The 22,096-nt window shown below is 40.2% G+C and overlaps 1 protein-coding gene across 1 annotated transcript; it reads right to left on the reverse strand.

The window, feature by feature from the left end:
* Positions 1-403: 403 nt before the first annotated feature.
* adgre14 (adhesion G protein-coupled receptor E14) lies at positions 404-21,591 on the reverse strand. Its single transcript, XM_056752725.1, is given in 19 exon segments — positions 404-786; positions 1,453-1,615; positions 1,699-1,790; positions 1,875-1,941; positions 2,071-2,225; positions 2,227-2,304; positions 2,386-2,592; positions 2,974-3,138; positions 3,599-3,780; positions 8,693-8,812; positions 9,183-9,369; positions 9,443-9,505; positions 9,764-9,801; positions 10,587-10,709; positions 10,832-10,981; positions 11,067-11,219; positions 11,305-11,448; positions 11,552-11,623; positions 21,407-21,591. Coding segments are annotated over 19 exon segments (2,244 nt in total). The 5' UTR covers positions 21,435-21,591; the 3' UTR covers positions 404-729.
* Between the last annotated feature and the right edge of the window lie 505 nt (positions 21,592-22,096).

Consider the following 22,096-nt stretch of genomic DNA (forward strand, 5'->3'; position numbering starts at 1 on the left):
CTACCTCGAGCTGCAGTGGTGTGTTCAGAGGTGTGATTTCCTGTTGCAGTGTGATCATGACACTAACACATAAACACTGAAAGATTCTTATCCACGGATGTTTTTTAACAGACGTGGTTGTAAAATCAATTGACAGAATGTTGAAATTCTCCGAAAGAAAGTTCCCTTTTTTAAGATATTTTTGAAGAATGTACAAATACAAAAGATGCAATTTTGGCTATTATAATGTATAGTAATCATAATTACTATAATATATGTGAACATTAATGGTTTTGTATGTTGATTCAAAGCTCTAACAGGTTGTTATCACTTCATCATGTTGGGTCATTTGAAGCCTTTGTACTTGAAAATAGGGTCATTAGGATTTAATCAGCAACTGCAAAATTTCACTCTAGCATTTCTTTATTTTAAAACTACAAGCATTTTTCAACACTTTGTCATGTTACATTTATTTTACATTTATTCATCTGGCAGATGTTTTTATCTAAAGCCACTTTCAAATAGGAGAGCATATAAACATTTTGTCAACACGCTAAACAGTACCTTTAGTTTACCAGGCCATGCCACTAGGAGAATTAAAGCTGGAGTAAGCAAAGGAGAGAATGAACAATAAGATTTTGACAGACAGATATACAGAGTTATTGGTTAGTCAAAAAATTGCGGAACAGATATGTTTTGAGCTGTTTTTTGCATATCTAATAAAGTTAAGGTCCTCTGTGCTTTTCAGGTTTACATTGGATGGTTTTGGAAAAGAGCTCTCATCCACTTCACATACTGCCGTCTGATCTGAATAGGAATGAGAAGAACAGAAGAACGTTGCCGTTAGAAGATTAAAAAACTAAAATACAAACCTGCCTATAGAGTGGTGCAGCCATGACATATTTTTGTTCGCAGAACCCCAAAACTTGTTAGCATTTTTGCTTCTGTTGGCCTAAACTCAATGAGGATTTTTTCATATTCTTTTTTGCTAAATGCCAAAAAAAGTTAAAAAAAACTCTACAGACAGACTAAACATCATCATGCAATAAAATCTTACAAATAATGCAACATGCACACAAATATTAAAAAAAACGACCAAAGATTCATTCAGTGATTAACAGCTTTTCAGAAAACATGTTTTTAATAAAGTTTGAAAGAGTTGCAGAAGCTTGGTGGTGGTGTAGTTTGTTTATGACCTCATGTTAGCTTTTTACCTCTCCCAATTATATTTCCAATTACACAAATGTTGCGTTCATGTGTGACTATCATTTTGACAGACAAAACATGTAAGTATCACAAACTTTAGTTGACCAAAGAGCGTATTTTTTTGTGATAATCCAAAAGCCTATAAAAATCCTATTGACTTTCAGTCGAGGGAACTAGTGTGTCACTAACTTCCGGGTTCGCCAACAGCAAAATGTCATCTCATAGGAAGAGCAGAAGGAATGTTTGATGGAGTATGTGATGACTGACCTCATTATTGAGGACACAGTGGATCAGGAAGATAAAGGTGCCTTGCTGTGAGTTCAGGATCACGAAGAGAATCTCCATCATCTTACTGTGTTTGGTAAAGAAACTCAGAATCCAGGGACAGCCAAGAACCACAAACTGAGCCATTGTTTTAAAAACCAAAATCCTGAAGAGAAAGACAGAAAAGGAAATTCTCATGATTCAAGCGTGTTTCTCTCTTTAAAGTGTTTCAAACACAAAGTTTGTAACCTGGTGTGTTTTATCCGTGAAACTTCAGCGTTGAGCTTTGTGAGGGTTGAATTCAGAGTAATGATCATACTTATGAAGAGAATCGTGTTTAACTGCAGAATAAAAGAGTGAAGAAATTATAATTTCTTTTCCTTTGATTAAAACAGCACATAAAGTCACACAAGACTAACACATACTGCCAGAATGAAGAAAACAGGTCCAAGGAAACTCCATATGAAGCCTTTCTCCTCTTTCAGCCAGCATCTGTTTACAGAAAACATCAATTTCTGTTTTTGAAAATAGAATTTCAAAAATTATGTATATTATATATATACATGTATGCATGGTTAACTGTTCAACTAGATTTCTTATTTTCTAATCAAAGGAACGTACTTGTCACTGCCATAGCCTCCAGGAAACAGACCAACAGATATGCACACAATTACCAGAACAATCCCATATCCTATCACAATCAAGAATCTGCTGCTAAGGACCGCCCTCTGACCGAAGCTGATCTGTAATAGGTTCCTCACACAGATGTAAAGCAGCCACAGCTTCAATGAACATCCACACAAAGCAGGAAAGAAAGAGAAAGTGAAGAAATCCTGACAGCATGCCACACAACACCTGAAGAGGAACAATGGAAGGCAATCTTTAACTGTGCTTTAACTTTGCTCTGCTGTGATCAAAGCGGTGTATAATAGTCACCTGGTGAGTCTTTATGTGTTTGAGGAACTGTTGTGTGAGTAAGAACAGAAGATGAGCCGACAGCAGACTGATGCAGAGGTTGATTCGAGTGACATTGTTAACGCCAGGTTTCCATCGACCAAAAGCAAAAGTCAACAGAGCTAAACTAGTAAACACCAGGCCCACGATCACAGCCACCACATTCAACAGATTCATCCACTGATCATCCTGAAAAGACATGAAAAATGATGATGTTTCATTTGTTATTTGATTTCTAAATTGCATGTACTGATTTAAGTCTTGTTGTGACTGCTTGACCCAAGATATTTGGCCACCATTGACTACCCAGTAGGAAACATTTATTGATAAATGTCTTTGTTCTGTTGAACACAAAAGAAGATAGCAGGAAAGCAAACAGAACCATTGTCATGTTTCCTACTGTGGGAGTCAATGGTGGTCTAAAACCTTTGGTTACAAGCATTCGTCCAAATATCTTTCTCTGTGTTCATAAGAACAAAGACATTTAAACAGATTTGGAACAACTTAAGGGTGAACTGTCCCTTTAAGCCACGTCAAGGTATAAATCTCTTGTGCCTCTTGTTCTCTTACCTCTGGTGGGCTGCTGCTGGTCTGCATGATGAGAGCGAATGTTGACAGATGAACACATGAACACACAGTGTAGCTGCTGTTGGTCTCTAAAACAGAACAACCGTCTTCAATCCACTCAGTGTTTTTCCAGTACACACAGAACAGACTGTTTCCTAAGACAAACTCCTTCAAAACAAGAAAACAGAATCCATTTATGAATTCTCTAAGTGTTAAGATGTATTGAATCTTAAAAAAAGAAAAAAAACCTAAAAACTAAAAAGACATTTATTTTTGCATGATACATATTATATTTTAATTAGAGCGGTCAACGTTAATGCCTTGACGCATACAAATAATTTTGGTCTGAATTTTGTAGCTTTAAAGAGAATTCTTCTGTATTTAATTTACAACTTATTAATAAAAGACTGTAAAGTGTTTGAGAACTTCATTCAATTAGTGTATATTTCCTAATCGTTAGACATCGCAGCTTTCAATTATACGGTTGAATGGCTATAATTAATGTTCAAATAAATAAAAAACATCAATTTAATAGAGAAATCAGTTGCAATACTAATATCAGAATGATTTTATCAGATTTTTTTTATCGATTGACAGCACTAATTTAAATACAATTTTAATAACTCACTCTGATGTGTTTGAAGGTGAAGTTGACTGGTTTTGTGAGCTGTGTGTTTGAGGTATTAAGAAGAGTAGCTGAGATGACAGTGGACATCATGGTTTTCTTTGCTGCAGTTGATGGGTTGAAAAATTCTGCCTTCAGAAGATTCTCCATTGTGTTATAGCTCATAAAGGCCATAGCAGCTGATTCTGTATTAGAAAAAAAATGTTGTTGATATTTAAAGTGGCACTTTGACCTCTTTGTCGCCATCTCAGTTTGAAATGTAAGTTTCAGTTATTTTCTTTATGTAGTATCTTTAACATCCAGAACATCACTGACTGTGGAAACTTCACACTAGACTTCAAGCAACATGGATTCTGTGTCTCTCCACTCTCCACTCTTCCTCCAGACTCTTGGACCTTGAGTGTGAGTGTGTGGCACCCTCATAGAGGAGGGTTACAGACACGATAGCTGCACCAAGTGTCCGGGCATACAGCACGCCGAGGCAGCTTTGGTAGACACATCTTGCCCGCACTACGGGCAGATGGTCATCCAGAAGTTGTGGTCATGGGTGGCTGTCTTCCTCCGGGAACCAGCCACCACTTCGTCTGCTACATGGGCTGTGACGTCGATGGCTAAGGCCCCTATTTCCGCCAGTGCTAGCGGCGTTAGTGGTATGGGGACCTCTGCGAGCGTAAACCCGCCAGCTAAGCTCTTCTGACCCTTCCCCAACCGACGGTGGCAAACCGTCTGGATCCTCATGCAGGTATTCGGAAATGATGCGTGACGATTATGAGATGTCGCACGCAGCATAGGTGGGAGACTTGCTGGCATCCGACGCTGAAGACTTCAAGGGGGGTGGAGCTCAGTAGGAAACAGACGTGGGGATGTCAGCCATGCTTACCCGGGCAGCCGCAAGTATTGGGTTGCAGTGCACACCACTGCCTTCTCCCCAACGCTCGTGGCTGGATACGTGGCGGCACGGGCCCTGGACCGGACGATGTCCGCTTTCTCGATGCACCCATCTCGCAGGGTGGGCTGTTTGGTGACAGCAAACAGAGGTGATTAGCCATATCTTACTGCGCCCTGCCACTCGGCCGCCCATAGGCGTCCTATATCTCACACGACGTCTGCTTCCCAGCAGCCCAGGACCCCTTCGACATCGGCTCCGGTTCCTGTGCCCCAACGCGGGCCATCCCGGAAGAGGAAGTCAAAGGGGAAACCTCCGACCCTCCAACCACCAAAAGGGGTGTGGGTACTGAGACTATCTCGACGACTGGCTTATCTTGGCACACTCGCGAGATCTGTTGTGTACACAAAGAGACCTTGTGCTCCGGCCTGCGGGCAACACACATCCCAGGCAAATTGGTACTCCCTGTCTGAGGCCCCCCTCAGCACGGACGCCCTTGCGCACAGCTTGCTGCGGGACAAGCGGAAGCTTCCCCCCAGTGAGCCTCCTTGCACAGACACTGTGCAAGGTCAGGGAAGAGGAGGACCACGTGTTATTGGTTGCGCAACATTGCCCTAATAGCACTTGGTTCTCAGAGTTGATGCTCTTGACAACGACTCCCCACTGGCCCATTACCCTGACGGAGGACCTGCTTACTAAGGGGAAGGGCACGTTCTGGCATCCCAGACCAGACCTCTGGAACTTCCATGTCTTGTCTCTAGACGGGACGAGGAGATCCTGAATAGGCAACCCCCTCTGTGGCGGAGACCATCACCCAGGCTAGGACCCTATCTACTAGGCGGTTATACGCCTATAAATGGCGCCTCTTCTCGTCCTGGTGTTTCTCTCAATGAGAAGACCCACGAAGGTTCTTGATCGTGATCGTGTTGTCCTTCGTACAAGAGAGATTGAAGACCAACATCTCCCCGTCCACATTGAAGGTGTATGTAGCCTCTAACGCCACTCGTCACGACTCAGTTGATGGAAAGGCTCTAGGGCAGCAAAACCTGGTCACCAGGCTCTTTGTCTGTTTTGGAGGACAGCAGTAGGGGAGAGCTGTCTCCAAACAGAGACTGGCGCACTGGATCGTGGATGCCGTCACGACGGCATACCGATCACAAGATCTCCCGTGCCCATTGGCAGTGCGGGCTCACAGACATTTGTTGAGCTGGGGATTTACAACCTTCGCGTAAACCCGGTGTCAGACCACGTCCTGCGTGGCAACATGTAGGACTGGTGCGTATGCCTGCGAAAGCACCTCCCCACCATAGTTGCCAAGTCCGTTTATAATCCACGACTTTGGACTTGTTTTTTTATCAAGCCGCGTTAAAAAAATCATACGTCGCGAGCTGCGTTTTTTTGGGCTTATTTAAAAAATATTTGTTGCTTGTTAGGAAAATTTGACAAGCAGCTTCGTTTCTTTAAATTTATGGTCACCGTTTTACTCGCATGCATTGATTGACACTTTTCAGATTAATTGCCTGTACTATAAATTCTGCAACGTATTTCGTCAAAACATTCAGCCCCTCCTCCCACTCTCCTCCCCCTCTCCCCTCATTGGAGAAAAATCGAATTCAAAGTGCAGGCATGTGACGATTTAGATGGACACAAATAAAACATGTAAATTTGAGAAAACAATAGTATCATTAAAATGGTCCTTTTTCTTCTTTTGCACCTCCAGCAGGTTGGGACAGTGTGCTATCTACCTCTCTTCTCACCCAGCCACATGGTTAAGAATAGGCATCCCATCCACCTCCCTTCTTACCCAATCACATGGTTAAGATCAGGCATTCGATCCATCACTAAGCAAGCACCCCCTGGGGGTTGGCTGGGAAGATCAGCCTTCCCCATTAGGCCGGGAGAACATATGAACTATCATAGATAGCTCTTTCCGGACCTAGTGCTACCCGACGTCTGTAACACCCCTCTGTAGGCTGTTCCGTCTGATGTATCCTCATGAGTTGGTTCCCACTCCTGGTAACCCATGACCTCCCCCAGGTGGACCTCCACCTCGCGGGTAACTGCCCAGTCCGCACATTCCATGCAATCTCCCCTAAGGGTGAGACCATTTTTATATCCACTGTATTCCTCTCCCCGGGTAGTAAGTGGCCTCTGCAGCGCATCCCTAATTAAGGAAGTCGCACTCACCCGGTGTAAACCAGATCCAGACATCCTCTCTCCAGTAGAGAGCTAAGGCCTCCGTCCGTGAAAGGTTACCGGTCAGGGTGTACCCATCGTTCTCCAAGAAAGCACTGGTACCCCCGACCATCACACTGGAAGGTTACAGTTTCACGAAAGCCTCTTGCTGACATTCCAGGGCTGATACCATCGCTTCGCTGGAGACTGTGACACGATACAGCGTTGAAGTGTTTTCCATAGGAACCCCATCTGTCGGCTCGACACAACGTCGAGAGACTGTCAGAAAGGGAACGTCTGTAAGGAAGGGACCGTTACGTCTGTAACCTCAGTTCCCTGATGGAGGGAACGAGACGTTGTGTCCCTTATGCCACACCAAGTATCGTCCTCTGCTGTAGTCGTGAGAGGCTCTCAGGCTCTTCAGAACAAAATGTAAATGAATGCTGCACGCCGTCTTCCTTTTATAGGCATGACGGCGTGCTCGACACGACAAGTTCACCATGTTGGTACTGTGCTTGATTGGGCAGCAAACCTGCCTGGCCTGAACCACATAGAGAATCTATTATTATCAAGAGGAAGATGAGGGACTACTGACCCAACAATGCAGATGACCTGAAGGCCGCAATCAAAGAAACCTGGGCTTCCCTTACACCTGAGCAGTGCCACAGGCTGACTGCCTCCATCTACGTTGCATTGATGAAGTAATTCATGCAAAGGAGGCTCAACCAAATATTGAGTGCATAGAAATCAACATACTTTTCAGAAGCCGTTTCTGTATAAAATATAATTTTTTATTGATCTTACGAAATGTTCTAATTTTAAGAGACACTGAATTTTATGGTTTTCATTATATGTAAGCCATAATCATAAAAATACAGCAAAAAAGGCTTCAAATATTTCACTCTATGTGTGATGAATCCATATAATATATGGGTTTCACTTTCTGTAATGAGTAACCAAAAATATTGAAATTTTTCATGATATATATTTTCTTTAGATGAACCTGTATAGTATTGCTGATGATGATTAGTCAGGTGATTTAAAACGCTGCAATATGACATATAGCAAACAACAATAAAAGACTTTAACCGACACAGTTGCATATGAAAAACAAAGGGAACAAAATCCTCTGTTTTTTGACATGCATTTGATCTAAAAACATTTTTTATTTTATTTACTCAATTCAACCATGATGCCAACAAATGTATATCTTTAAAAAAATCGGTTGACTTTCAGTGGTTTTCAGTTTGCTTTAGAAAGTTGGTTTGTATCGAACACAATGAGATTTTCGGAAATTGAAATCTGGTAGCAACAGCGCATTTTTCATTTTAGGGAATAAATTCGCTACAGCTTACCTTGCGCTTAAAATCACCTGCATAACAGCAAATTCATAAGAACACGCAACAATCCTGACGAGTCCATCAAAAGTAATCAAGCGATATGTTTTTACAATCTCAGAATGAGCTATTTCTATCTACATATACTGCGGTTCCCCTTACATGGAATTCACCAAGTTGTTTCTTCAGTAGCCCTAAACAGACACACTACTCTACAGAGCGCCTTTCATTAATACATTATCTCCTTCAGCAAAGAAGTAAAAAAGGTGTTGTTAGTTCTGTGTCAGCCTTTGTAGTGCTTCAAAAGGGAGGGGTGGAGTGAAGTGAGCTATTGGTTGCAATTTGCGACGTCACCACTAGATGCCGCTAAATTTCATACACTGGACCTGTAAAAATCTGTTATGAATAGATTTATGTTGTAACGAGTGTAATGATATCTTGTGAAATGAATTAAGATCTTTAAAGTGAGCATGAAACGGAAGTTTCGAAGTATAACTTGTGTGGGGCGGCTTGATTTTGTCCATTAGGAATTGATGGAAGTTTGAAGCCGGTCTTTTAAACAGTCAAAACCACAGAAAAAAATATATATTTTTGAGCAACTTGAATAAATCATGTATAATAAACACAATGATATTCCGTTAAAATAAGAACAGCTGGTTCTGACTTCATGACTTTATCGCACCAATACTTTTTACATACTTGTATCAAGGTTATTCTTGGCAATCCCAATGAGATCAATGTCCATAAAAGCATTTGTTGTGTTGAGATGAAGGATTTTATTTGAGGTCATCTGTGGTCCAACCATGTAGATCATTGCCTCTGAAAATCATTTATTTTATATATTATGCATTTTATATATATAAGCTCATCCAAAACATCAAAAAGTTATTCTAGCTCACATGACTTTAGTTAAATTATAAAGTATATCGCTGTTGTTCTCCTCAAACCTTTTGTCTCCAGATCTTGCAATTTTTATTTCTGCCATAAATCATATCATTAGTCATATAATCATCATATCATTAGTCAACCCTTAAGGTTCTCACTGGGATTTGCAAATGTCAAGTCTTAAAAAGTCCTTGTCAACCTTGACATTAAAAAAATATTTAAAAAGTTTTGTCCATTTCCTGAAAAACAGGACATCAGAGGTTTCAGAAGGACAGCAGCGATGTTTTTAGTCATAGTCTCTTACCTACAAAATCAAGAGTGAAATAGATACAGTTTGAAGTGTTTGTTGTCTTCACCAACTCGGAGACGAGCTTCTCAATGACATTTAATACAAGGTTTACTTGTGACACCAGATTCTTTGGGTCAACTAAAGATGAGCTAGAAATGTTCTTTAAAGTATTAAGGACCAGGTGCAAAAGATTGATCACATCCTGATGCAGAAGGGAAAAAGTAAACATATTATTATTTTAATTTTATATTCTGCTCTTTCTTTGATGGATTTACCTCAGAAGGAAGAGCTGGTTTATTGTCTATGTGGTTAAGCACATTCTGTATGCATGAGGTTCCCTGTGAACAAAAAACATAACTGCATATTCATGATCTTAGTGGTGATAACCATCACTGTCTAGTGATGTTGTGAGCAATGTTAGTTGATTTCTTGATACAATGTTACTCAGCATGAAAAGCAATATTATCTATGTTGTTGTTCCTTTTGTACCGAGTAAGACATTTGTTTCTTAAAATGTACAATATAGTACCGACAAAATATTAACCTTGTGATAGGATCTAATTGTTATATAGAATATAGTAAATCTGTCAACTTACCAAGCAGTTTGTAAGCGGTGTTATATTTAAACCTGAAACTATTCACAAACACAGAAATAAAGCCACGTGACAAATTTGAAGGATACATCATCAACAAATTACAACTGAGAAACGACCTAGGTTTGCTTGGCTGATTGTCATAGTAACAGCGCTATATTATCCTTCCTATCTGACATTTCTGATCACACAAGCACTGTCATGTTGTGCTAGTAATGAAGATAAACCAGCTTACAAAACAATTACCTATTGCTAGAATTTCTCTATATTTCACTTTCTTTTTATGACACATAGCCTCCTGATGGCTTTGACCTTTCCATGATGATGAAACACTTTTAATCCAACCGGTTGCGCCTAGTCTGCCTAGAAACAGAGCTGCGTGCTCTCAGGCCTGTACCCATCTCAGACTTGATTGTTCTCAACACTCAGTTTTTATGCATTTTTTCACATGAATCAGAATCTTGACACTCATTTCTATCTGGGGGCAGGGGCCTAGAATATAAAAATGGCTCCCAAACACGCTTTCCGTGTGTGTTGTAGGTGTTTTGTATTAGTGAGTTTTGAACAGATGCTAGTCAGACCTTTGGATTCAGCTGAACTGGCCTGTACAGTTTATGTTTCTTACTGTTATTTTGTCACTTGCTATTTACACCGTATACTTGGCGGGAATTTTTACACTTTGATGAAGAGAACACAATAAATATTTCTCTACCACACATCAAGCGTTTTTTGTGTCACTTTTGACATCCATCCATTGGTTCATCCTGATAAAAATCCTTTTATAAAAAAACTTTGATTAATGATCAAGTGTTATTAAGACAATAACCTGTGCATTTCGTTTCTTTGTGTCCATAGTTGGTGAATCCCGACTTGCACACACATTCATGGCCGTCTTTGCCAATTTTGCAGGATCCTCCTCCACAGATAGATGCATCAATGTCACACACACCTTCAATGAAATAAACAACATGTCAGACTGGATTCTTCTCAAAACTCATTTTTACGTGAAGTCAAAGAATGTGTCATTTATTTATGACAGAACTTTATACATTGCAGTTGTGATAAACTTACTCTCACAGCTCTCTGAAGTGTCACCAGTGAAGTTAGTCCCTCCTGACTTTAGTCTGAAGCCCGGAGCACATGTACAATAGTAATCGCCAGGGGTATTATGACATGATGCATGTTTTCCACATAAATCAGAATCTAGACACTCATTTCTATCTGGGGGCAGATGGTATACACATGTCAACTTACACCATACACAATAAAAAGCAAAAAAATCCAGTAGCCTGTGATTGTTTCTTACCAATACACTCAACACCTTGTCTGACAATAAACGTCTGTGCTCCAGTGCTGGGAGTGTAGCCCATATTACACACACATGTATAACTTCCATCAGCATTTATACACTCCGCGTTAAAACCACAATTGATGCTGTTCTCCAAACATTCATCGATGTCTGAAATAAGCAAAAATGAGGCTCAGAATGTCTCTGCTACACAGATCTCACATGTATCACATTGGTACATTACAAGCTGTCTTACCTTGGCATGTTATTGAATTGTTTGCTGTAAAGTTGCCAGGTGGCTTGAAGCCTTCATGACATTGACAGTAGTAGCCGCCATTAGTGTTAAAGCATTCTGCATTATCTCCACAAATTTGATCCTCATACACACACTCATCCTCATCTGCAGCAATACAAGACAGCAGGATTATAGCAAATGCACAAACTAATGCTTCTGTGATTCTTCAGGAGATATGATGCATGTTTATGTGTGTTTTTGCTCGTACCTACACACCCGTTCCTTTTGATCAGCTTGTATCCAGGCAGACAGGTTTGCACCAGGGCGCTTTCGGTCAGAGCTAACAGAAAAATATACCAACAAATATCAAAATGAAGTTCATTGCACAATTAAGTAGCCTTAATATCAGAAGAATAAAAACAACATTAATAACCTAGTTTATTAATCCTATAAATCACAAAGTCAGCTATGTTAGCCTGTCCTAATGTTAAAGATCAGACTTGCTGAGCTTTCAAATGACAACCATGTGGCTCTTTTCAAGTGATACACTGTAAAAGCAGTTATCTAAACTTCAAATAATAAGGCAACAGATGCAAATTGATTGAGAGAGTTTTCTCAACAAATGTGGTCTGAAGTCCACACAACTCAAAATAATTTGTTTATAAAACAAGTTGTCAAAACATAAAAATTCATGTTTAAATGTTAACAAGAATAAATATTTTTTGTTGCTTGAACATAAATAGAGAATATAGATTGGTTATTTAAAATATACAAATGTATTTGTCTTTTACTACAATTATAAACGTTTTCTGCCTCAAACAGACTCAAACTTTGATCAAATAACTGTTTTAACAGTCGTCATCGTGTCATGCACTTACACCTCAACATTGAACACATAAACCACAGCTATAGTAACAATCAAAGACAATCATTCATTATAAAAACTCTCAAGTCAAGAGATAACTAACAGTTACAACTATATTAAAGCATAAATTAAACTAGCAAGAACTAAAACACTAATCTTTAAACAAAAAAAACAAATAAGAAAGACAGAATTGAACATGCTAAAATGCATCTTTTGGAACTGTTAAACTCTTGCAATATTGCTTGTACAGAATACATTCTTTTGTAAATTGGACAAACTTTCTGATGCATTTTGGCCAAAAACTTGAGAATCTGAGTTCAACAAAATAATCTTGGAAACACTTTCCTTGAAGCATGTATGTATAACGCTTTATAAAAGTAGTTTTAAAGCATTGTAATGCAACTATTAACGCATTGTAATGTCTTAATAATTGTTATTACAATTAATACATTATAATACTTAGCAATCCTGTAACAATCCACATAAGAAAGACAGACAGGATCCAACAATGGGTTAAGTGATACTGGTTTACTTGGCACACGAGGAAATAACAGACATTCACGGGAAATATATAACATGCAGGAGTACATGGAACAGACACGTAACTTGGAACACCATAAACTAGGAAAGTCAGGGGAAGTACAATAAGACATAATGCATCTAGACATGACAAAGACTGATTGTGCAAGTGATGGTTATATGCCATGTGGGTGATTGGGTGAAGGTGTGAATGATGAGGTACAGGTGTGAATGATCAGTGTAGATGAGTGAGAGCACAGAGTTCTGGGAAGTGTAGTGTAACTAAAAGTCCGGGGTTAAGTGAGAGGATATCCAGGGGGTGAAGCTGGTGCCGGGGGCGTGGTCAAGGCTGGTCTTGCGGGTTTTATAATTCATTGTTACACTACATATTTTAAATTGGTTATAATTCTTTGCAACTACATATAATGCATTACAACACACATTTGACTAAAAATGCTATATTCAAGTTACTTATTTATTTTTGTAAGGAGAACATTTTGCAAGTTGGATTTTTACAAGTACCAAGAAATTCCATGTGATTAAATTGTGGTTTAACCATTTATTTTGCTTATAAGTGCTTAAGTGAATGGATCACATTTTAAATACTTTCATATGTACTATATAGGCTGTACGTAATACATTAGACTCATAGAACGCAATTTTGAACGCAGAGCAAGCGCTTCATTTCCTTTTACCCCTTTCCCAACCCCCAATTGTCCAGTGCATCTCAGCTGTGGAGACATGAAACACCTTGAATTCCCTGTTCTGATTCTGTTTCCAACAATAATTTTTCAATTGACATAATGAAAGCCAAATAACTTCAATCTAAGTTATTTGTGTAATTTGTATCTTCTTTATTTTCCAGCAGTACCACATATTGAATCTGTAAAGCCTGTTGAAGTATTAATGTACTGCCATTTCAGCAACTCCATTATTCTCTTCACTTAAGACACATTATCTACACCACCATTTACATGTTTGCAAATAATATTTCTTATAATCTTAAAAATCTTTTCATCTTCAGGTGTATGCTTAAATGTCTAAAATTACTTTGTCAACAAAAATATAAGTATGCCAGCATGATTATTTCATTCACTGGAAAACTAAAATATTTGTTTTCTGAAAATGATCAAATATAACATGGTTTTGATTTCTTTTAGATGTCTTATTCAAAACATACTTCCCACAGTTATACATGTGTTAGTTTTGATGAGTTGGTTAAAATAGATGGATAAAATATAAACAAATGTTTAGTTGAACTTTTCACTGACAGAGTACAGGGCAATGGTTATTATTACACTATTAAAAGTCAAACGTATGGAAACACTTTATTTTTTATATTTTATCTACCTTTTAAAACAACAGTAAACACATCAAAACCATGAAACAACACATTGGTAACATCTCTTCGAGAATGAATTCTCGTCCTGCTAGATTTACGATGCGGCGGCAGACCGTCCCATAGCCGGCAGACTAGCAAAAGGGATGAGGACAAAATCTCTGTCAACGCGTTGGACAGCTAACTTCTGGCATCAGACGCGGAGGACCTCTCTGAGTCCTGAGATGTCAGCCATGCTTACCCGACCGGCCGCGAGCATTGGGTTGCAGTGTGGTACGCCACCCTCACCTAAGCGATCTCGGCTGGATTCAGGGTTTCTGGGGTTGGAGCGCAGTCAAAAGTTGCACACCGTCCCGGTGCCATTTTTCCTGGAGGTGCATGAGGAGCTCACTTAGTCCTGGAATGCCGCTTCCGCCCTCCACGCCATGGCGATCCTCCAGGTTCAGGCTAAAGCCCTGAACGACCTGGATGATGGGAAGCCCGACCCAACTCGCATGAGCGAGCTACGCACTGCCACTGACCTCGCGCTCCGGGCGATGAAGGTCACGGCACGTGCCTTGGGTCGTTCGATGTCTACTATGGTGGCCCAAGAGAGGCAACTGTGGCTCAACCTTGCGCGGTCTAGTGGATGAGCCCATCTCGCAAGCGGGGCTGTTTGGTGACACCGTGGAGGACGTGGCACAACAGTTTTCCTTGGTTCAGAATCAGACTCAGACAATAAAGCAGATATTGCCCCGCCGCGACGAGGCCACCCGTTGGTCGTCACGATCCCGAGCGCAGCCTGCTTCCCAACAGCCCCGCCCCTCCGCGGCGACTCCTCCGTTTCCATGGCCCTCCAAGAAAACGGCTCACCGGAGACGAAGACCCTTGCAGAGGAAGGCATCTCCTCTCTGTCAGCAGTCCACTAAGAGGATCTCTAAGCGGCCCTGAAGGGGAGGACCCGGGGACAATAACATCGGGCCCGACTCCAGCCATACCATCGCCAGGTCGGAGTGGGACGCCACCTGCTGCGACCCCATCAAGCCCGGCACCCACTTCTTCACTAAGAGAGAGATTTTCCATGGGTTTTCTTTCGTGGTAACGACAGACGCCTCCCTGCGAGGCTGGGGTGCAGTGTGCAACGGGTATGCAGTAGCGGGACATTGGACGAGCTCCCAAGTGCGTTGGCATATCAACTGCCTGGAGTTGTTGGCTGCCCTTTTGGCACTGAAGAGGCTTCAGCCCCTAGTGCGGGACAAACATGTAATAGTCCGGTCGGACAGCATGACTGCAGATGACACAACTCGCCCAACGCCTCCATTTATGGAGTCAGCTGGTCAGCAAATCCCTGGGGGCCACGTTCATCCTGGGCGATCTGAACCAGACGGCCGATGCGCTCTCTCGTCAGGGAACGCCCTGCGGAGTGTGTCGACTCCATCCCTGTGCAGTCCAGCTCTAATGGGAGCGGTTCGACCAGGCACAGGTAGACCTGTTTGCCTCCCAGGACTCCACCCATAGCCCGCTTTGGTACACCCTGACTGAGGGTCCCCTCGGCCCTAGCGCACAGCTGGCCGCGGAACAAGCGGAAGTACGGCTTCCCCCTAGTTGCACAAGTCCTTTGCAAGGTCAGGGAAGAGGGGCGTCAAGTACTGTTCGTTGCGCCCTTCTGGCCCAACCAGACTTGGCTCTCAGACCTCATGGCTCTGACGGCAGACGATTCCTCTCAGGGTTATCTGTTTTTCGAAACTGCCTTTGAAACGGAAACAAACATGAAGTTGTTGGCAGAACTGCCATGTGAGTTTTCAAAACTGCGCATACATATGTTACATATGTACTGTACAATCATTAGTGGAAACATGAAGCGTAAAATGAACGAAAAATGTGACTCACCCAGAAGAAACATGAGCTTCATTGTGAAAGAACGAAAGAAATTCACTCAAAAATACCCAAAAATAGCAATTCAACAAGAAGACTCCGATCATGATGCCATGAAATAAAGTCCACTCTTTAAAGTAAATTTCAGTTTAAAGTCCTTCCAGAATGATCTCCAAGTATCAGATTCACGTATCGTCACCCCTCAAAACTTCATCAGAAGATCAAATGTTCCTTCAACGCAGCTCTTGTGTGTTTCTTGCTGACTGTAGATGTGTCTCAGAGTTTTGTAGAGTTGAATCACGCCCCGTCTTTTTGGAAATTTATGGAAAAAGCATTCATGACGTCAGTGTGGTGTGAAGTGACCCAAACCACAAGAGTTTTACCAGATTATTAATCTGCACAATACAATGCTTGTCAGAAACATTCCTAAATCCACGAGGAAGTACAAAAAACAATCCTCTCTCTATGCACCTTTTGTGTGGGAACACAGATGCAACAGATTTATATGTGAAGGCTGATTGGATAAATTATACAGAACATTATTTACAGCATTTAAGAGATCTTAAAGTGGATCTACAGAAAACGTCATGTTAAAAATGTACAGGCACATTTTCTCAGTTTGTTTGTTTTTAAACTATTTGAAGCTGCAGGGGATTCAGTGTTCTTGTGATTTCCTGTTCCAGTGTAGTCACAGCATCACATCTAAACTCTGAAACGTACTTTCCAAAGGATGTTTCATCACAGATGTGGTTACTAAAAATATTTGAGAAGTATGTTTTGAAGCAATTCCCCCCCTTTAAAAAACTTTAGCCAGACCATTTCGTGTGTACATTCATACACAGACTGATTTAAAGAAGTCGCCACAGGACTGCCCATTTGACAGATTTACTGCCACTTTTGTCCCGCTATAATTTGCGCTGACATTAGAGTTCAATGTGTTGTACAATGCATAGATGTGTTCGAGGCAGATTGTCAAATAGCATCGCTAAACAAGTTCTGTCTCAGACTCCTTAACAATGGGACTCATTTCTGAGGGATCTGTTGATTGATCCTTTGCCGTCATTGTAAAACAGGAATGTCTAACATTTTACACCATATTGTAAAATATGAGAGTGGATTGAACCATATATTAACGTACATGTTTACCAAATATGAGCAAACTGTTGCCTACTTCGCAGAAACTTGGGCTGAGACAGTATCGGATTTTAACCCCATGGTTATTTTGGACAGAAAAGTCATTAATAATAATGATGTTATCATAATATCTATTGATTAGTTTGTTTTAAAACAAATAAATAATGCTACCAGAAAATACCTATTTAATTTGGTTTATTTTAATACTATATTATTTCAGGGGCAATTCATCATAAATATGAGTTTGGGGAAACAGAAAGGAAGATTTTGAGACCATTGAGACAAAATTCTGAAGGTTCTGAATGTGAAACGCGGAAGACACGCATGCATAGAGCCCATTGTGAAGACTATAGAGGCTATGCATTGAGGTCACTTTCCCATGTGAAAACTCCGGGACACCCTTTGAGTGGTAAAACACTCAGCAAAATGGCTGAGGATAATAGGAGAAACAAAGAAACCGGGACTAAAAAACACAATTATTTGCTGAAATTACAAACAGCTGGACTTGACGGTAATCAGTTCGACTACCTTAGGAATCAGGTGTTCTTTCACACTAGAATCTTGCACGGAGTTGCGTTTCCTGATGTTGTAATCATTCATTTTGCCGAGTGTTTTACCACTCAAGCGGACGCATTCCGGGGTGTTCACTTGGGAAAGTGACGACACGTGCATACACTCTATAGCGCCTAATCGCATAATGCTGGAAGTAGTGTTAACAATAACCAGATTTGTGCGAAAGTGTCCGTGAAAAAAAATTGTGTGCCTATTACAGTAGCGACCCTCAACGTTTGAGCCTTTGGCCTCCATGCACACGCACACGCAACCAAACCTACACACTTAACCTTGTTTTACCTTACTGTGCGTTCCTATAGAAGTGCTCATACATCATAATACTTAGAGAGATGATATGATTGGTCGGTGTTACTGTCACTCAAAATTAATCTCTCTCATTGATTAACTGTATTGTCAGCCAGTGGTATGTTAACAGGAGGCGCCAGACGAAAGGCACACGTTTGACTTCTTGCAGCATGCGCAGACTGAATAGTATTGAATTTGTATTGTCATTTCGTTGAATTTCTTTACTAGAAGCTTCCAACACCACAGAAAATGCCTTGTGTGTGCAAGCACACTTGACAATAAAGCTCTTCTGATTCTGAGCAAACAGCGTATGAAATCGCAAAAATGTGACTGCTCCGTGATCTTGAATTACTCTTGTGAGACTTGGAAATCTCACGTGGATAGAGTCCGCATCAATCTAGGAGGTGAAATATACATATCGAATAGGGAAAATTATATTTTAAGTTTATAAATATAAATACGACACGCCATCATAGGGGGCCCTGAGGGTTCGCTACTGTTCGCCTAGCAGCAGTTTGTTTGACCTATGTTCTAAATACACTCATGAGCTGATCTTGTGATGATAGATTGTGATCAACTTTAAGTGCGAAGAAGGAAATGTCAAGACCTTACACATCTAAATCATTAGTTCAACATAAGTTTTTAACAAACAGAACAACATGCATTTTCTTTTTCCAAACTAAAAATCCTCAAGGTTTCTCTTTATTTCCATTGGCATTGTCCTTGACAGTAAATGCATTTTTCTTTTATTCCTGCTAAAGGTAACTCACGGCGTGATGCTGCCAACCAATTTTCTTCCTAAACGTTTTGTCGCAAAGCAAACTTCAAGCCTGTTTTAATATTTTGGCCTTACTCAAGGTCTCCATACAGCTACTTTCCCATTTCTGCTTATGTGTACATTCTCTTTGTGTGTTTATGTTTATGTTTGTCATGGTCAAGTTCCTGGTACTTATAACAGGGGTTCCCAAAGTAGGGGGCGAGACTTCATTGGGGTCGCAAGCCCACAAGGGTGGGGTCGTAAGATGATTTCCAATTTTTTTTTGTAGTATTATTTAGGAATAGCGTATTTAATCAATTAGTCTAACAAAATATTAAAAAATTGTTTAGTTAAAAAAATAAAAGCCATCAACCTTTGGAATTTCCTCCCACTCGATCATGACCCCTTAGGTGATTACGTCACATTAGCAACCGCATTAGGTTAGGTGCAGAAATTCAATTTAGAGCACCACCTTAAACATTCTGATATGTGCAAGCAGATTATTTTTTCAGGCTTTAAGTTTAGGATATCTTTATTTGTCAAAATGCAACGTAGGTAATTATCGACCAAAGATAACACATGGAGGTCAGCAAACGAGGGCAGAGAAATGCCATCGACAGAAAGGCCTTCGTCCTCAGGTATTAAAAGAGGCCAGCGTTTGCATAAAGAAGAGCTCAGAGACAGAATTGTGGCAAGGCACAGATCTGGCCAAGGTTACAAAAAATTCTGCTGCAATTAAGGTTCCTAAGAGCACAGTGGCCTCCATAATCCTTAAATGGAAGACGTTTGGGACGAACAGAACCCTTCCTAGAGATGGCCGTCTGGCCAAACTGAGCTATTGGGGGAAAAGAACCTTGGTGAGAGAGGTAAAGAAGAACCCAAAGAACACTGTGGCTGAGCTCCAGAGATGCATTCGGGAGATGGAAGAAAGTTGTAGAAAGTCAACCATTACTGCAGCCCTCCACCAGTCGGGGCTTCATGGCAGAGTGGCCCAATGGAAGCCTCTCCTCAGTACAAGATACAATGAAATCCCGCATGGAGTTTGCTAAAAAACACCTGAAGGACTCCAAGATGTTGACAAATAAGATTCTCTGGTCTGATGAGACAAAGATAGAACTTCTTGGCCTTAATTCTAAGCGGTATGTGTAGAGAAAACCAAGCACCGCTCTACACCTGTCCAATACAGTCCCAACAGTGAAGAATGGTGGTGGCAGCATCATGCTGTGGGGGTGTTTTTCAGCTGCAGGGACAGGACGACTGGTTGCAATCGAGGGACAGATGAATGCGGCCAAGTACAGGGATATCCTGGACGAAAACCTTCTCCGGAGTGCTCAGGATCTCAGACTGGGTCGAAGGTTTACCTTCCAACAAGACAATGACCCTAAGCACAGAGCTAAAATAACGAAGGAGTGGCTTCACAACAACTCTGTGACTGTTCTTGAATGGCCCACTCAGAGCCCTGACTTAAACCCAATTGAGCATCTTTGAAGAGAGTTATAAATGGCTGTACACAAACGTTTAAAATCCAACCTGACAGCACTGGAGAGGCTCTGCGAGGAGGGATGGCAGAGGATCCCCAAATCCAGGCGTGAAAAACTTGTTCCATCTTTCCCAAAAAAGACTCATGGCTGTATTAAATCAAAAGGGCGCTTCTACTAAATACTGAGCAAAGGGTCTGAATACTTAGGACCATGTGATATTTCAGTTTTTCTTTTTTAATAAATCTGCAAAAATGTCAACTATTCTGTGTTTTTCTGTCAATATGGGGTGCTGTGTGTACATTAATGAGTGAAAAATTTAACTTAAATGATTTTAGCAAATGGCTGCAATATAACAAAGAAAGAAAAAATTAAGGGGGTCTGAATACTTTCCGTTCCCACTGTATGTGTAATGACGATCATTATACATATTTTCCATTGAGCTAAACTAATTCCTTGACTGAAGTTGATGTTTTAAATAACTAATTTCATGTATGTGATCTTGATAGGTCTGGTGGAGAATCTTATTTGGTGAGTTAAACTCATCCCTATTTTAACATGCAGCTAAAATCGCTCCACTGTTTCTAAGTTATGAGCTCTGTTTACACAAAAATACACATTTATGTCATTTAATGCAATGAATGATGTTTATGCAAAATATATATATATATATCTACACTGAGCAGGTGTGATGTGAGTGGACGACATGTGGCCCATTTAAAAAAAAAAAAAATGTTAATTCAAATTAGCTTTACGAATCAAAGTAACTTAAAAATCGAGTTGTATTTCATATAACTCATAACTTTATTGTATAAGTTAACCAAAATAAAACTGGATTTATATAATTTATATTTTCATAAGTATACTTCAATGTTTAAACAAGGGAACATTTTCTCAAAATATGATATTTTTCTTAAATAGAAATCACTGATACTGGTGTCAATGAGCAATTGTGAGCGATGCTTGGATGCACAAAAACATATGCACAGAGACAGTGTCCTCCTGATTTGTGTCAGGAGGACATTGTGTCAAAGCTAACAGAAAAATGATAGGAACAAATATCAAGAGTCTGTTCTTCCTCATCACACCACCACCTAGAAAGCACCTTACATTTCATTTCTTATTCTGTTTCAAAGGCAAATGACTTCATACTTCAAGCGAAATGGTGCTCACCTAGCTAACACTTTACTCATTTCCCAGCAGTAATTGAACAACATTTGCACTTTTGGGCAGACTTTCCATTTTCCAAGTCTACACAGACTGTTGTACGATAAAATCATCTGTGAAAACATGAAGTCTAAAACCCAAATGGGACTCACCCAGAATCAGCAGATACTCGAGCTTCATTGTATATGAATGAAAGAAACTCACACAATCACTCAGAAATATCAAAATAATTTAAAACGCCAACTATTTCTCAAATAATTATTCTGATCAATGCCATAAAAGAAAGTCGACTGTTTAAGTAAACTAAAGTCATGAAATAGTATATGGTACCCTTAGACCTCACTTCATCAAAAACAAACTGCACTTAAGTTCCTTTAAAGTAGCTCTTGTGTGTTTCTTGCTCAATGTAGATGTGTATCTGAGTATTGTCAGTGCATTGCAGTTGAATCACGCCCCCAAAGATGAACAAAAATGATGTCTTCATTTTAGGTTTTAAATTAATCTAAATCCATTGAAACTGTTGTGATTAAAGAAATGTATTTGTTGTTTTAGAAAACCCTCTCTTTCTGCACTTTATTTGTGTAAATGCATTTTAAAGATTAATATTTTTTTAATATTTAAATTAGAAAGTTAAAAACATGTTTGGTTTACACAGAGTTAAGTGATTATTTGCTACTTAAAGCTGCAGAATTGTGTCTATATTTGTAGATTTCCTATCCCTGTGTCATCATGTTAATATATCGTTTCCACATAAATGCGGAAGCTTTCTTTTCAAGGGTTGTTTTCTATCACAGATGTGCGTTCTAAAACAAAATGAAAGAAAGGGATTTCGAATGACCTTA

This window comes from Triplophysa dalaica, chromosome 7 (genome assembly GCF_015846415.1).
Source record: "Triplophysa dalaica isolate WHDGS20190420 chromosome 7, ASM1584641v1, whole genome shotgun sequence".
Classification (NCBI taxonomy): domain Eukaryota; kingdom Metazoa; phylum Chordata; class Actinopteri; order Cypriniformes; family Nemacheilidae; genus Triplophysa; species Triplophysa dalaica.